The 17,744-nt window shown below is 41.2% G+C and overlaps 1 protein-coding gene across 7 annotated transcripts in view; it reads left to right on the top strand.

The window, feature by feature from the left end:
- The window catches only part of PTPRQ (protein tyrosine phosphatase receptor type Q), a 294,193-nt gene that overhangs the window by 67,423 nt on the left and 209,026 nt on the right, over window positions 1–17,744 (top strand). For all 7 annotated transcript variants that reach the window (XM_033952701.1, XM_033952702.1, XM_033952703.1 and 4 more), the window contains 4 exons: window positions 729–955; window positions 4,668–4,737; window positions 9,470–9,669; window positions 16,150–16,399. In XM_033952701.1, the coding sequence (XP_033808592.1) occupies window positions 729–955; window positions 4,668–4,737; window positions 9,470–9,669; window positions 16,150–16,399 (747 nt within the window). The remainder of the gene's footprint in view (window positions 1–728; window positions 956–4,667; window positions 4,738–9,469; window positions 9,670–16,149; window positions 16,400–17,744) is intronic.

Below are 17,744 nucleotides of genomic sequence, written 5' to 3'. Positions count from 1 at the left end.
TTCATTGACTGGCATCTCTGGCGTTCCTTTGCTCAGCTCAGTGGCATCAAAGGAAGAAGATATGGCCACTGCTTTTGTAATAGATCACCAGCCGATGTTATCAGCTGGAAACATGCTTCAGGCTGCCTGAGAACATTTTTTCTCCCCTTCTTTGACAGAATGATTGGTTAGCTTTTGATTTACACAGTTCATAAAAATTAAAGAAGAAGGCAGTAAGGGGAAAAAAGCTGCAAGCTTTTTCCTGTCGCTGGTCTGATTAAACACGTTTTGTAGCTGTTTTATGTTTGTGGAAATGGACAAAATAATTATTAGGGCTTTCATTTTGGGCTATTCACCTTCACGGTTTAAATTTACGTTATGTGATTGTAGCACCATCAACAGTGTGGCATTTCGGAGAAATCCCTTGTTAATGGGATCCCGTGTATTATTCTACTTAAAGATTTCACCATCTTCCTGCAAGATATGATTTAAAAAGCGTGGCATCAAAAAAAAACAATTTATCTGCAAAGCTTCAGATCACTGCATGCTTTACATTCTTCCAGAAGAATGTTCTGGGAATTTCTAAGAACGTTTAATCATTTTCTGTTACATGACACTAGGGATACAGTGAGAGCCTCTTGGTCTTATGAACTTAAAAAGTATCTTCCAACAAATAAGCCTGTTGGGTGCAGTGAAAATATGCGAATCATTACCTGAGGGTTTAATTGCAAATATTGCTTCTCTTTCAGTACCTGGGCCTCCCAAGTCCCTTGCCGGCGAACGAGTTGGGTCCGCGGGAATCCTGCTGTCCTGGAATGTACCCACGGATCCAAATGGAAAGATTCTCTCTTATTATATTAAGTATAGAGAGATCTGCCCATGGAAGCAAATGGTTTATACTGAAGTGACATCGAACGCTGATCTCCTGGAAGTTCTTCTCACCAGCCTTAATCCTGGAACAACATATGAAATTAAGGTAACGCATTATTTTTCACAAGCTCTGGTTTTTCCCACTTTTATTACAACTCACTGTGGCTTGTGGATGAGGGTTGCGAGTAATGCAATCTGTGGGTTAGTTTTAAAGGATATCTGGGCATGCAATTGGTCATCTACTTACATGCTATGTGTTAAATGGTTTTAAGAAAAGGGAAATTAATTTTCAGTGGTTATCAGACCTCCAAACATGCTTCTGAAACTTTCCTCCTCTGAGTAGCCCAAAAAAATCAACCCAGTTTCCAGACTTCCATTTTAATCTTCAGCCTGAATGTTTTAACTCTTTTCATTAACACACTTTAAGCATCGCCAAAGAATTAAGGCACCCTTTTACTAATCTATGATATAAAATGGGTTTAGTACAGCCTATTTATTTATTCAGTTTTCTTTACAGTTCTTCCAGGGGAGTTCAGAACAGTTTACATTCATTTATTCAGGTACTCAAGCGTTTTTCTCCTTCTGTCCTGGTGGGCTCACAATCTGTTTAATGTACCTGGGGCAATTGGGTGGGGGTGGGGGTGGGGGGTGGGGATTAAGGTCCAAATTCTGTAACCGACGCCTAATGTTAGGCACCCATTTCGGAGACGCCTATCTAAATCGAGTAACAAGCTCAATTAAGCTTTTTAATCAGCAATAATGGAAATTTAGGCGCCTATCAAGAAAGAGCGATTCTGCAACAAGGCGCCTCTAAAAATTTAGGCTGCCTTCCAAAAAAATAGGCACTATGCACGTTAGGCGTGGGCGTGGCTACGTGTTAGGCGCCTTGTTGCAGAATCGCTGCTCTTAAGCGTGCTTAAGCGCTCGCATGGGCGCCAAACTTTTAGTTGCGCCTAGAGCTGGCCTGTTTCTTGGGCGCCTCTAAAATAGGTTCCGCTCAGCGTGATTCATTAAACAGCACCCAATGTTACTTGAATCGCGCCTACTTAGGCGTCTAACTTTTGGGTGCTTCTTATATAATTTGCCTTTAAGTGACTTGCTCAAGACCAGACACTGCCGTTAAAGTTTTGCTTTGTGCATCTGGGCCAAAGGCTGCATTAGTAACAGGTCTCCTAATTGTCTACATTTCTTAATTTTAAAAAGCTTTGCAGAAACACTAGTTAACTTTCATGTAAATAAGTGGGAGGTGATAGACCCCCTTGGGAGGAATTACATTGCATTACATTAGAGATTTCTATTCCGCCATTACCTTGCGGTTCAAGGTGGATTACAAAAGAGATCAGTGGTCATGTGAGGTAGAGAATAGGGCGGGTATTTTCAGAGAGTTAGGAGGAAGGAGGTATTCGTGATGTTAAGACTTAATCAGGGATTTCTTGAAGAGTACGGTCTTGATTTCTTTTCTGAATAACCTGTAATCTGTGGTTGTTATCAGTAGATTGGAGATTTGGTTATCCAGTTTCGCTGCTTGAGTGGCTAGGAGGCCGTCGTAAAGTTTTTTCCATTTAACTTCTTTGATTGGCGGGTGTGTGAATGGGGTGTGAGTCTATGTCTGGTTGAGGTATTATGAATGAATTGGTTGTTCAGGTAAGTTGGGCTGTCTCCGTTTATGGTTTTAAATAGTGTGCAGTAAAATTTGAATAGTATTCTTTCCTGGATTGGGAGCCAGTGTGAGTTCATGAATGCTTCAGTAATGTGGTCGTGTTTCCTTAAGGAGTAGACGAGTCTTAGTGCTGTATTTTGAATTGTTTGCAGTTGTTTGATCATTGTTGCAGGGCAGGGGAGGTATAGGATGTTGCAATAATCCAGTATACCCAGTCTTTTCTCCTGTAAACCGCTCTGAATTGTTTTGTGGTATTGCGGTATACAAAAAATAAAGTTATTATTGTTATTATTATAAGGGATTGTACTATGAGCTGGAATAGTGCTCTTTCCAAAAATTTGTGTACTTGTCTTAGGTTTCTCATAATGGCGAAAGATTTCTGTATTGTTTTGTTTATTTGCGGTTGCATGGTGCAGCATCTGTCTATTGTCATGCCTAGTAGTTTTAGGGTGGTTTGAATGGGGTAATTGATCGAGTTGATTTCTATGTTGGCAATAGTTGGGGCTTTGTTATTTTCGAAGAGGATGAATTTTGTTTTGTCTGGTTGAGTTTCAGTTTGTGGTCTTCCATCCAGTTCGCTACTGTTTCCAGAATTCATCTAGAGCAGATATGTTCAATTCAGAAGCTCTCAGTCCTGAACAGAGCTGGGTATTACCATCATTGTCCTTCATCATGGGTTTATGTTTTAACCCTTTTCATTAACATACTTTAAGCATCGACATTCTAGTTTCATTATAGGTCATTTGTAATATTTAAGTTTTTCATTCTTTGAAGGAAAGCGATTTGTTTAATGCCTCATCCAAGGTTGCATATTTGTCTTCTTTAATTAATATTCAATATTTCATGATAGAAGTTTATAGAATTATGACTGAGGAGGAATGATTAACTAGAGAAGGTCATTTAACTTGTCAAGTACTACACAAACAAGGGCACTCCGTGAAACTAAGGACCAGCAGATTGAAAACAAAGCATAGAAAGTTTTGTTGTTTTTTTTTAAACACTGCTCATAATGAAACTGTGGAATCTGTTGCCAGGGCATATGGTCAAGGTAACCAACATAACAGGATTCAAAAGAGGTTTAGACAAGTTCCTGGAGGAAAAGTTCCTAAAAAATTATGAGCCAGAAAGACTTTGAAGAGCCATTGTTCAGCCCTGGAAATGAAATATGGGAAATTGATTTACTTTTTGGGATCTACCAGGTGATTGTAACCCAGACCCACCTTGGGGTTTTTCTTTTAATATTCTTATGATGCTTAAATTTTGCTAATAATTTTATTTTACGTAAACCATATTCTAAATCTATAGAACAATGTTTGCGCCCCCTCACACAAAATTTGATTGGGAGCTTTCTGGGGACAAGGAAACATCTCTTATACTTCAGTATATCTTTCTTTCAGCTACTTCTGGAAAAGAATGAGCTGAATTCAAAAATCTAACCCCCCTTTTACTAAACTGCGATAGCGTTTTTTAGCGCAGGGAGCCATGCTGAATGCTCTGAGCAGCTTCTGACGCTCACAGAGTTCCTATGAGCGTTGGGAGCAGTGCGCAGCATTCAGCGCAGCTCCCTGCGCTAAAAACCGCTATCGCAGTTTAGTAAAATGTGGTGGTGGGGGGGTAAATTAGGAGCTCTTCTTCTAACTACTCCGGGGGTTAGCGCGCAGTAACATGCTTCCGCACAAAAGTGTAAGTTTGGTCCCTCAGCCCCAATAAATTTCAAAGGGGCCACTTAGAATCTGAGCTCTTTAAGGGCTCCTTTTACAAAGTCCTGGCGTGGCAAATGCGGCGCAGCCCATAGGAACTAAATAGGCTGCGTCGCATTTGCCGTGCGAGGCTCACTACTGTGGCTTTGTAGAAGGAGCCGTATGTTCTTTGAATCTTAGGCTCTCTTTAACGAAGGCGCACTAACTGTTTTGCGCTGCATGAACGCCTGTGCTAACCATTAACGCGTCCATAGGCTAACGTGCAATCATTAGCGTTTAGTGCGTGTTTAGCGCAGAATAATATTTAGCTAAAAAGCGTAGTGCACCTTTGTAAAAGAAGGGGATAGTGTGTCCATGATGAACTGAATTCTCAGCTGATGTTCTTATGTCCATAGATAAGATTAAAAAAATATGGGAGTGCTTAGGCTGTATTATATTGTTGAATTTTTTTCTTTTAGATTGCAGCTGAAAATAGTGCTGGGATCGGTCTATTTACTGAGCCTTTTCTCTTTCAAACTGCAGAAAGTGGTAAGATTTTTTTCTTTTGCTTTCTGGATGTTTGGTTATCTGCTTGGCAAATGGAAGATGTGAGATGGTAGCCCCCACCTCTGCCAGTCTCCTGGGCTTCCTCGATTCAAAAGGCAGACCATAAAAGTCTCACTGATATGATGGCCTGAATTGAAGGGATTTGATCTAAACACTACAGTGAGATGAAGGGTTTTTTTGGGGGGGCCCACATATCCCTATCCCTCTGTTCCAGAAGAATTCATAGATTTGTACAAGGTCAAAGAAATCTCTTCTTCCTTCAAGTCGGGTAAGAGCTTATTCCAAATCCTGCAACTGGAGAAGAGAGTTTGTAAGGTCTTTACATTGTGATGCTCTGTCCTGGTAAAGTGGGGGAGGGATTTCCTTTGGCCCTAGAGAATGACACAGGGACAAATCTTTCCCCGTCCCCGTGGGAACTCATTTTCCCGTCTCGTCCCCGCGAGTTCTTTTTCTGTCCCTGCCCCATTTCTGCAAGCTCTGTCCTCATTTGCACAAGCCTCAAACACTTTAAAATCATAAATAGCAATATTCTAGAGCTCAGATTGTGATGTCATAATGCCTCATTCCACCAGTGTCTAAGCTCCGTCCTCATCTGCACAAGCCTCAAACACTTTAAAATCATAAGTAGCAGCATTCTAGAGCTCAGATTGTGATGTCATAATGCCTCATTCCACCAATGCCTAAGCTCTGTCTTCATCTGCACAAGCCTCAAACACTTTAAAATCACAAGTGTTCAAGGCTTGTGCGATAAAGGCAGAGCTTACAGGAATGGGATAGGGACAGAGACAAAACTCATGGGGACGGGACGGGGAAATTGAGTTCCTGCAGGGACAGGGAAAAATATGTCCCCGTGTTATTCCCTATTTGGCCGTGCACAGGCACTCAGGGCTCATCTGTGTAATCAAAATCATCCATATAAATTGCACAGATTGTGTCTTCTATGAGTGACAAAAGAAAGATGGAAGCTGAGTGCCCAAAACAACTTCTGTGAAAAATTAGAATTCATTTAACCATATTAAAACATTCACCTTAAAAACTAGTTAAAGAGAGTGCTACAAAGACAAGTGCTTAAGCAGAGCAGTCTTTAAATGTGACTTTATTATCTAATTTTGTTGTACGAGGGAGTGCTGAAAAGTTCTCAGCCCAACCAAAAAGAGAATGACGTGGATATGGTTCAATCAATGATCTGAAACAATGTCAAAACATAGAATTTGGTTTCTACAAATTGGCGTTTAATGAAATAAGATAACACTCTTTCAACTACAGTGGCAAAATAACGCTCAGAATTTAGTAAGTTGGCTGGTTGGGCTTAGAACTTTTCAGCACCTCCTTGTATGTAATAAAAGTGAGCCAAGTATAGGACAATCAAGCCCTTGTGACATTACTGATGAGGTTTGCTCTTATTGGTGGAATGAGGCATTATGACATCATAATGTCAGCTCTGGTTACCAGACTGAAAGTTTTCACACTAGGAAGGGGTACTGAAAATAGAGAATGACATGGGGGAAAAAAATCTGTCCCTGTCTCTGCCCCATCCCCAGTTAGTAAAATGGCTGTTTATGCGGGACATCTCCAGCCCACAGATATGCATCTCTCTTATTTTCAATCAGACAATCTTGATCTGTTTGAAAATACATGTGAGATGGATATCCATTTGGGATGTTGTGACATAAAGGTCCCTGTTCTGACTTGGATATCCTTCCAAAAATGCCCCCCCCCCCCTCCTGCCCGGCGGTCTGTTTAGCAACAATATAAAAATATGTGTTTTCAGGAAGTTTAGTAATTAATTTCCCCCTCTTTTATGAAGCCGCATTAGGCTCTTTTATCGCCTGTTGCGGCGGTAAAAGTTCTGACGCTCATAGGATAAAAAAAGCCTAACACAGCTTCATAAAAGGGGGGAGGGGTTATGATTTAAATTGGTCTTAGCAGAATTACGTGGGGTTTATTATTTTTGTGCTTTTGCTATTTGTAATAAATAATAGTAAAAAAAAAACCAAACCCAAACCACAGGTATTGAACAAATGATTATTCACTAAGGGGTCCTTTTATTAAGGCGTGCTAACCGATTTATCGCATGCTAAAGATTATTAGCACGCACTAAATGCTAAGGCATCCATTATATTCTATGGCAGCCTTAGCATTTAACACACGCTAAATCGGTTAGTGCACCTTAATAAAAAGACCCCTAATTGATTAGACGATTCTCTAAAATAAATTTTTTAATGTTACCTTTTAGAAATAGGAAAATCTGGATATAATTACCCCTTTTCAGCAATGCCTTGAAGCGCTTGCTCATTTGGCTGTTGGCCCCCCACTCAGGAACAGAATGATAACAGCGAATCTTAAAGAACTCCCACGGGATCAAAAGTTCAATGAACTATTCTCAGTCATTGCAGTGCTTTGGCAAGATTCCCGTTATGAGCTGATGTTGTATTATAGAGAAACAAGTTGGAGAACTGGGCACTTCTATTATGATACAAGGAGGCAAGTGGGCTCTGATTCTATAAACAAGGTTTTATTATTATTAAAAGGTTTTTTATTAAAATTTGATTTAATCGCTTATCTAATTTCTAAGCGAGTTTACAATATATAAAAAAAGAGCATGAACATAATAAAAATGCCATTAACAATACCATTAATAATTAAAAAAACAAAACACAAATTACAAAGAAACATCAACTAATAATTGGCATATTAAAGAGGGACATATTAAAGAGACAGACAGACGGGAGACAAGAGGAAATAGGGTTAGAAATACAATTTGGATAGGAACGAAAGACAAATAAGGAAAAAAACAAAAGGAAAAGGCTCATTGCTGCTTAATTCCTTAAGAGAGTTTAAAAAGGATACTGTAAAATTTAAATCAAATGTTAAAAGCTTCTTTAAATAAATGACTCTTGAGTAGGCTTTTGAAATGTTCAAGATTAGCTTCTTCTCTAACAAGAGCTGGTAGGGTATTCCCAAGGCTGAGGGGCTACGACTGAGAAAATGTCATGCCTTTTGGTTCCTATTATACGAAGGGAGGGGACCATCAGCAAGTTACGATTAGATGATCTAAGACTGCGGGGTGGGTCATATGGGATATGATATTTATCAATAAATTGGGGCAGTTTAGAATGAATTGTTTTAAATGTTATTAGAGAGATTTTGTAAGAAATTCTTTGATTAATTGGCAGCCAATGGGCATTTCGAAGTATGGGGGTAACATGATCATATTTTGTAGATTTTGTTATTAATTTTATTGCAGAATTTTGAATTATTTGTAAACGTTTTAATTCTTTCTGGAGTACTCCTGTAAATAAGCTATGCTATAAATAAACTGTAAATAAGCTATGCTGTGCTATAAATAAGCTGTGCTATAAATAAGCTATGCTATGCTATAAATAAGCTATGCTATAAATAAGCTGTGCTATAAATAAACTGTTCCTAATTTGTAGATGCCCATGAGTGTGATTGCCAATCATCTGCCAGGTGTCGTTTATAGACTCGCACCCAGCGGCACGTAAGCTGTCCTAGGGTCGCAGGACTCATGCAAAAACTCTGGCCTCAGACGATGAGGTTTCTGGAAAGAAGCAAAACAAATTAGAGGGTCCTTTTACTAAGGCACGCTAGTCATTTTTTCCTAGGGACACGTTAGCGCATGTTAGCCCTGTGGACTGGCATAAAATTTTTGCGGACCGGCGATTGAAGAACACTGTTCTAGACCAGTCCATCATCCTTTCTCGGTTAGATTATTGTAATTCAATCTATTTAAGTCTAACCAAAACCAGCTTGCAGAGTCTCCAGTTGATTCAGAATACCGCAGCTAGGTTGATTTTTCTCAGCAAGGGTAAATTTGAACACTACTGGCCAACTTCATGGGCTTTCAAATGTTCCTGCTTAACTTTCAAGATCCTATTTGGCATATGTTCCTTATTGTACCATTTTCTTGGAATTCTTAAAGGAATTATTTTTACCCGTAAATTGAGGAAATCCTGTCCTTTCAAACTATCAAAATTATGGAATGATATTCCTTTAAGGTTAAGAGAATTAGGCCCTTTTTTACTAAGGTGCGCCAACCGATTAGCGCACGCGAAATGCCAACGTGTGCATGTTAGTCTATGGACACGTTAGCTAATTCGATTCGCGTGCGCTAATTGGTTAACGCACCTTAGTAAAAGAGGGGGTTAGGTTAATTTCAACTTTTTTGCAAAAACTTAAACGTGGTTATTTTTTTAAATTCTAAATTCATGTTCTTTTTTAATATTTTCTGAATAGATGTAAACCGAGTCAAGCTTTATTATATGAAGATGACCTGGTCTATGAAACTAAGGGCTCCTTTTACGAAGCCGCGTTAGCGGCTTTATCGCACATAACTTTTTAGTGCGCGCTAACCCTCGTGCTAGCCGAAAAACTACCGCCTGCTCAAGAGGAGGCGTTAGCGGCTAGCGAGGCCGGCAAATTAGCGCGTGTTATTACACGCGTCAAACCGCTAACGCGGCTTCGTAAACGGAGCCCTAAGTTTTAGTTTAGTTTAAAAATTATATTCAAACTTGATCTCCCCAGGGAACATTTTAGCTTAGCAATGCAAGGGCCTCGTGAAAAGTACCATTTCAAAAAATAATGGAAAATACTCTAGATGAGTAAAGGGGGTCTTTCTGTGTAACTCAGCCACGGAAACTAATTTTCCAAACGTCGTTTCTCAGAATCTAATCTCTGTTATCATCATTCTTAGCACCAGGAAAAGTGGCAAATCTCACCGCAGAGCCCTTGAATTCTTCAACAGTGAACCTGACGTGGTTTCTCCCACGCCAACCAAATGGAAAGATTGTTGGATTCAAAATCAGTGTGAAGAATGCGAGAAACCGAACCGTGGTGAAAGATGCCATGATCAAAGTAGAGGATATTTTACCTGGTCCATTACCAGAATGTACTGTAAGTTTCAAAAATTTTTCAACTTGCCAAAACAACAACAAAAATGTGTGTGTGTGTTTTTGGTTTTTTTTTAGGTGGGGGGGGGGGGGGAAGATGCCCTGTTAAACTTTGCTTTTCATTACAGTGTCCTACAATGGAGTTCCATACATAACATATTTGATATTCAAAGGGGTCTAACCAAGTAGGAGAGACAGGTCAGGGGGATATTTGTGACCTTTCTGGCTGCTCTGTTTTATGATTATTCTGCTCCTGGTTGTATGTTTCTTTGCAGTTGTTAATAAAGATAATTTGAAAAGAAAAAAAAGAAAGGAACAGCAGTCACAGAGCATAGTGAAAACGACTTTGAAAATGATAAATGAGAGAAAAATCAGAGGAAGGAAATGTAAAACGTTGTTTGGGTGTCAGAAAAAGACACTTTGGATGGCATGGAGAAGAGGCCTAATGGTTAGAGCAGTGGGCTGAGAAGCAGGAGAACTGGACTTCGTTGCCGAAGAAAGTAGTGAAATCAGTTACCCCCTGTTTTACTAAAGTGTGCTATGTGTTTTAGCGAGTGTTTGGCGTGCATGCTAACCGCTAACGTGTCCATAGACATAAGAATTGCCACTGTTGGGTCAGACCAGTGGTCCATCGTGCCCAGCAGTCCGCTCACGCGGTGGCCCTCTGGTCAAAGACCAGCGCCCTAACTTAGACTAGCCCTACCTGTGTACGTTCCGGTTCAGCAGGAACTTGTCTAACTTTGTCTTGAATCTCTGGAGGGTGTTTTCCCCTATGACAGACTTCGGAAGAGCGTTCCAGTTTTCCACCACTCTCTGGGTGAAGAAGAACTTCCTTACGTTTGTATGGAATCTATCCCCTTTCAACTTTAGAGAGTCCCCTCTCGTTCTCCCTACCTTGGAGAGGGTGAACAACTTGTCCTTATCTACTAAGTCTATCCCCTTCAGTACCTTAAATGTTTCAGTACCTTAAATGTCCCCTCTCAATCTCCTCTGTTCGAAGGAGAAGAGGCCCAGTTTCTCTAATCTTTCACTGTACGGCAATTCCTCCAACCCCTTAACCATCGTAGTCGCTCCTCTCTGGACCTTTTCGAGTAGTACCATGTCCTTCATGTATGGTGACCAGTGCTGGATGCAGTACTCCAGGTGAGAGCGCACCATGGCCCGGTACAGCAGCTTGATAACCCTCTCCGATATGTTCGTGATCCCCTTCTTTATTATTCCTAGCATTCTGTTCACCCTTTTCGCCACCGCCGCCACACCAAGTCTCTTTCCTGGGAGGTTTCTACAAGTACTGCCCTGGACATACTGTATTTGTGCATGAGATTTTTGTTACCGACATGCATCATTTTACACTTATCCACATTGAACCTCATTTGCCTTGTCGATGCCCATTTCTCAAGCCTGAATATGTCATGTTGCAGATCTTCGCAATCCCCCTGCGTCTTCACTACTCTGAATAAATTCGTATCGTCCGCAAATTTAATCACCTCACTTGTCGTACCTATGTCCAGATCATTTATAAAGATGTTGAAGAGTACCGAGCCCTGCGGCACCCCACTGGTGATGCTCTTCCAGTCCGAGTATTGTCCATTTATCCTCACTCTCTGTTTCCTATGCTCCAGCCAGTTTTTAATCCATGTGAGTTTTTCACCCTCAATTCCATGGCTCGCAATTTTTCGAAGTAGTCGTTTGTGCGGAACCTTGTCGAATGCCTTCTGAAAATCCAGATATACAATGTTGACTGGGTTGCCCTTGTCTATCTGCCTGTTTACTCCCTCAAAGAAGTGCAGCACGTTCATGAAACATGATCTGCCTTTGCTAAAACATTTAGTGCACCTTTGTAAAAGCCCTTGGTTTATCAGGGTTTATGTATTTATGTATTTGTTTATTTAGCCCATCCTTCCAAAGAAGCCCAGAACGGGTTACAGGAGTACATACACAGTATAGTCGAGACAAATATGGACAAGATGTATTTGGAAAGCGAGTGTTGCAATGATTGAGTTATGGTAAATAGAGATCACCTGAGGAACACTAGGGCCCCCTTTTACTAAACCGCGCGCAGCTCCCCATGCTCATAGGAACTCTGTGAGCGTCGGGAGCTGCGCAGGGTATTCAGCGTGACTCCCTGCGCTAAAAACCGCTAGCACGGTTTAGTATAAGGGGGCCTAAGTAACTATGCATGCTCTAAACAGCCGAGAAACATTAATTAACTATACTTGCTATTGTAGATATAAACATCCGAGATATGGATAATATCCTAAAAGAGAAGTCCATAGAACATTATTGAGATGGCTTGGGGAAATCCACCGTTAATTCCTAGGATAAGCAGCATAAAATCTGTTTTACTACTTGGGATCTAGCTAGGTACTTGGGACCTGGGTTGGCCACTGTTGGAAATAGGATACCTCCAGTCTGTTCCAGTACGTCAATTCTTATGTTCTTATGTGAGCCAAGTCTAGGACAATCAAGCCGTTGTGACATCACTGAGGTTGATTCTTAGGCATTGGTGGAATGTGGCATTATGACATCACAATCTGAGCTCTGGAATGTTGCTATTCTTTGGTTTTCTGCCAGATACTTGTAACCTGGATTGGCCACTGTTGGAAACAAGATACGGGCTTGATGGACCTTCGGTCTGTCCCAGTATGGCAATTCTTATGTTCTTTTATTTGCTTACTTATTTTTAATTTATAAACTGTGCAATCTATAATTCTGGATGAGGTACAAGCAGGCATACATCAATGAAATATAAGACAAGAACTAAAAACAGGACATAAAACATTTTATGAAAACATATTCAACATCAAACAATCTACGAGCTGTTATCGTCATTCTGCAGTAACTTGCGACCTATGTTCCCTCTATGTGAAGCATGTGAGCAATCACTCGTACAATCTAGGAGCGTTACTCACATTTTTTTACATTGTAAATGACGGCAGATAAAGACCTGAACGGTCCATCCAGTCTGCCCATTAGTTATACCCATTAAAAATACATAATTAAATTAACTTATCTCTTTTTTGATATTTCTAGGTCATAGACTGTAAAGCCCACTTTACATGGTCCACCTTTACTTGGTTGCACACAAAAATATTTGCAAATCTGGAAAATTGTTATTTTTTTCTAACTTGTTGCTCACACAAGAAAAAATTTTCATGCATTGCTTGTGACCCTGGGAATTCACTTAACTGTCTCTTGCCGCAAGTATGAACTGTTGGATTGTCTAATGGCGCCGTTGTCAGCGGCCGCCTTAAAAGCGGTCACCAATCACGTGCTAGCCATGCGACAGCGCCCTTTAGAGCATCGTGCCTCAGGCAAAGATAGGCGCTGAAAATATAGGCCAGGGTTTTCCAGGCCTACATTTCTGGCGCCTACCTTTGACGTGAGCCGCGCCTCTGGAGGCACCTATAGATGCCTAACACTACTTCCGGCGTTATCCACACCTATAGTGGCGTTAGGCGCTGGTAGGTGCCTCCGGAGACGTGATTCCAGCGCCATGTATTTGGGCGCCGGTAGGCCCTTTGAATTTTTACTTAAATGTTGTTTACAACAGTGTTTCCCCCCTTAACTTAGGTGCTGAAGGGCTCCTTTTACTAAGGTGCGCTATGCTTTTTAGCACGCGCTAAATATTAACGCACGCTAATCACGTGCTAAACACTAACGCATGCATGTCTATGGACACATTAGCATTTAGCGCACGCTAAAACGCTTAGCACGCCTTAGTAAAACAGGGGTTTAGTTAAGGCGCCATTTATAGAGTTCCCCCCCCCCCCCAAAGCTCACTAGGGATAAAGAAAGAACTTGTATGTAAACTACCTTGGTTTGTACCGCAGAAAGGCATTATCTAAATGTATTACTATTACCCAAAGACTCTTACTGGGGAATTCTTTAAAGTCTGCCCAAAGTTTAATAGACTTAATCAGCACCATTAATTGCCATTTAGCAACTTGTAATTGTCGTAAATTGCACTTAAATGAATGTTAGGCATCTAATTTGGTAAGCACCTCCCAATTTGAGATAGCTGCCTAGTCATCTTCTTCTCTTCTCGTCTTCTATTCTAAGCATTCTAGACTACTGTAACATCGTATACCCAGGTGCTTTTAAAAAAACCACTAATAAATTGAGAGTCCTCCAGAATGCGGCTGTCCGCCTTATTTTTTTGGTCTAAAAAAATGGGAGCACGTCTCCCCTTTCTACCAAAAGCTTTATTGGCTACCGTTCGAATCCGGAGTGCTATTTAAGTTTTCTTGTATCTGCTACAAAGCAGTGTTGGGTATGCTTCCAGGTTACCTCACTCCCCATTTTACTCCGAGTCACTTCAACAAGAGCTCCCGAAGAACACGCTTGTTCACATATCCTCCAATAAAACTCTGCCACTGTAAAAGGTTCCGAGAGAGAACCTTTTCTTTCCAGTCGGCCAAAATGAATACTTGGCTCACAAAAATTGCTGTAGATGCTACCTCCTATCTAGACTTTAGAAAACAGATAAAAACCTATCTATTTAACAAGCTTGGACCTTAACTGTTGTTCCTAATCCCTTTTCTCCTTTCAAATTGCTCTTTTTCTCAACATAGTCAACTCTCTTCATGTAGGTCCTTCAGAACTTTAAACCTGATGTTTGCATTAGTACTGTTTCTATTGCATTGTATGTATTTGCTTTCGATTGTTGTAAACCGCCTAGAACTCCCAGGTATGGCGGTAGACAAAATATAAAAGTAGTATTATTATTACCACAAAGTAGGCGGGACTAGGGTCATATTATGGGCGTGGTTTGTATGTAGGTGCCTGTTCTAGGCTTTGGCACCAGCAGACGCCTAACTTAGACACAGGTACTTAGGCCAAGCAGTGGTATAGTGAGGGTGAGAGGTGCCCAGGGCAGTGGCGCTCTTCCACTGCCCTCTTTTCCACTCCACATCCGCTCCTTCCTCGCCCCCTCCTGCTGCATGCGTGCGCCCCTTCTGTTCCCCGTACCTCTTTAACATTCCAGGCGCAAGCAGCAGCCCCGACCTGCTGCTCGCACCAGCGTCTGCTCGTCCTCTGATGTGTCTTCCTAGGCACAGATCCAGGAAGTGACGTCAGAGGAGGAAGAGCCGACACTGGCATGAGCAGCAGGTTGGGGTTGCTGCTCACACCAGGAATGTTAAAGAGGTATGGAGGAAGGGATGGGGTAGTGATGGCGGTGGGGGGAGCAGGGAAGGAGCAGGAGAGCGGAGAGGAGGACGAGTACCGGCACCTCCACCAGTACGGCACCCAGAGTGGACCGCACCCTCCTTCCCCCTCTTACTATGCCACTGACCAAAGGTTTGGACTAGAGAATGACACAAGAGACAAATTTTTCCCTGTTCCCACAGGAACTCAGTTTCCCCATCCCGTCCCCATGAGTTTTGTCCTTGTCCCATTCCAGTAAGCTCTGCCTTAACCACACAAGCCTCACACACTTATGGTTTTAAAGTGTTTGAGGCTTGTGCAGATGAGGACGGAGCTTAGGCATTGGTGGAATGAGGCATTATGACATCACAATCTGAGCGTTAGAATGTTGCTACTTATGATTTTTAAGTGTTGTGCAGTTGAGGACAGAGCTTGCAGGAATGGGGCAGAGACAGGTAAAGAACTCACAGGGACGAAACGGGAAAATGAGTTCCTGTGGGGATGGGGAAAAATTTGGCCCAGTGTCATTCTCTAGTTTGGACCATACTAATAAATTGGGAACCAAAGCCAAACCACTGAAGAATTTTGAAACGATAGGATCATTCAACCATGTCAAAAAGCCTTCTCTGCATCTAGGAACAAGGCTGTCACGAGGTCTTCAGTAAAGAGAGTAAATCACAGAAGAGTCTTGAGTTGTCTGTAGTAGATTTGTTTTTCATAAAGCCATTTCGGTATGGATGTATGAGTATCAGAAGTCTTGAAAATAATCTAGTTGCTAAAAATGTAGCATAGGTTTTACTATCAGAGATAAGTTTGAAATTAGCTACATTGGAGGTATTTTTCCCTGGCTTAAGAATGAGAATTATTAGCCTCTACAAAAGTGCCATAACTATTTTGTTCATTTATGCAATTATCTTGTATGGTTTGAAGTAAAGGTGATAATTCTGAAGAGAAAATGTTGTAATATTCAGCTATAAAGCCATTAGGGCCAGGAGCTTTGTTCATAGAAAAGAATTACAGGCAGATTAAATTTCCTTTAAGGTTATTGGAGAATTTCACATTGTTATCTGAGAATCAAGTAATATAAGCTTATGCCAGACAGAAAATTTATTTATTTGAGACTACATTTTAGATGACTATAGAGATTTATTGAATTTTTGAAAAAGATTTATAATTTCTGAGTCTTTGTAAATTATCTCACCATTGGGAACTTTGAGCGATGAGACTCTGGATATTTGCTTTCTACCTTTTAAATATGAAACAATCAAGCTTCCTGCTTTGTACATAAACCAACTGCTACAATACACCAACATGTTTAATTAATGTTACTTTCTAGGACAAAGGTGAATCTTTCCCATGGACCACCAGCAGGCCTTCATCAACATACAGGCAATCTTCAACTCCGTTGCCTACTGCCTTTGCATCTCAGACCGTAGACTCAACAACCTTTCACGCTGTTTGGAATGAACCCATTAGCTTCATTGTGGGACACCTTAGGCCATACACCACCTATCTCTTTGAAGTCTCAGCAGTGACCATTGAGCCTGGATATATTGACAGTACAATTGTTAGGATGCCAGAATCTGGTAGGTCACTTTTCCTTGCATGATGGAAGTCAGCTGTTTGCATTTCTCACATAAAGTGTATGCTTTTTTTTTTTTTTAATGTTACATGAATATACATTTAATGATATTTCTTATATCTACTTTATAAAGCAAGCCTTTATATTTGTTATATATTATTGTAGAGTAATTTAGTATGTTCTGTTGAAATATAAATATGTAATAGAAAATCACTGATGAGAAAGTCATAGAAACAGGTTATTGCCAGATGGATTGATTTTCTTGTTCTTCTCTAACTGCTTCTTTAGACGTTCTTTTCTATATAAGAACATAAGAGTTGCCATATTGGGACAGACTGAAGGTGCATCAAGCCCAGTATCCTGTTTCCAACAGTGGCCAACCCAGGTCACAACCACCTGGCAGACACCCAAAGAGCAGCAACATTTCAGAGCTGAGATTGTGATGTCATAATGCCTCATTCCACCAATGCCTAAGAGCTAACCTCATCAGTGAGGTCACAATGGCTTTGATAGTCCTATACTTAAGAACTTAAGAGGTGTCTTACTGAGACACACTGAAGGTCCATCAAGCCCAGTATCCTGTTTCTAACAGTGCCCAATCCAGGTCACAAGTACCTGGCAAGATCCCAAAAAGTAAAACAGATTTTATGCTGCTTATGAAATGACGACAAATATCTAGACCAGTGTGTCGCAAACTGTGTGCCGCGGCACAGAGACGCCGGCAAGGAGGAGAGGCACTTCCTATAGGCTGTCAGCCAGAGCTGATGATTCTCCTCCTCTCCCTCACCCGCAATGGCAGTGCCCCGGTGCTGAAAAGTTTGCGGGGCCCCGATCTAGACAGATAATCTTGAAGAAAGGAATAATTAATAGATTTTGTTGAGAGGACCTCAAGGTACCTGGCTTACATGTCTAGAGGAGATGGCCCCTGGAGACCCGCTACTACTAATCATTTGTATAGTTCTATTAGACATACAAAGTGCTGACCTGTCCTTTGTTCTCATCACCAGTGAGATCAAAGCACCCAACCAGTGATGTAACAAGGGGGAGGGAGATGGGGAGGAGGTCGGCCCCAAGTGCCGTCTTCAGGGGGGCTGCCGGTACCTCTGCTCCTTCCTACCCCCTGCATATCTCTTTAAATGGTCACCGATGTGAGCAGCATCTTCCACCTGCTGCTCATGCCAGCTTCGACTCCCTTCTGATGTCACGTCCTGGTTCCGCAACCAGGACGTGATGTCAGAAGACAGCCATGGCTGTATCGAGCAGCAGGTAGAAGATGTGAAAACAATGTAAAATTTTCAGTGCAATAATCTATAGATTTCTCATTCTAAAAATGAAAAAAAAAAAGATGC

Source organism: Geotrypetes seraphini, chromosome 7 (assembly GCF_902459505.1).
Source record: "Geotrypetes seraphini chromosome 7, aGeoSer1.1, whole genome shotgun sequence".
NCBI classification, from domain to species: domain Eukaryota; kingdom Metazoa; phylum Chordata; class Amphibia; order Gymnophiona; family Dermophiidae; genus Geotrypetes; species Geotrypetes seraphini.
The sequence above is the reverse complement of the archived record's forward strand: the minus strand, read 5'-3'. Positions and strand labels throughout refer to the sequence as shown.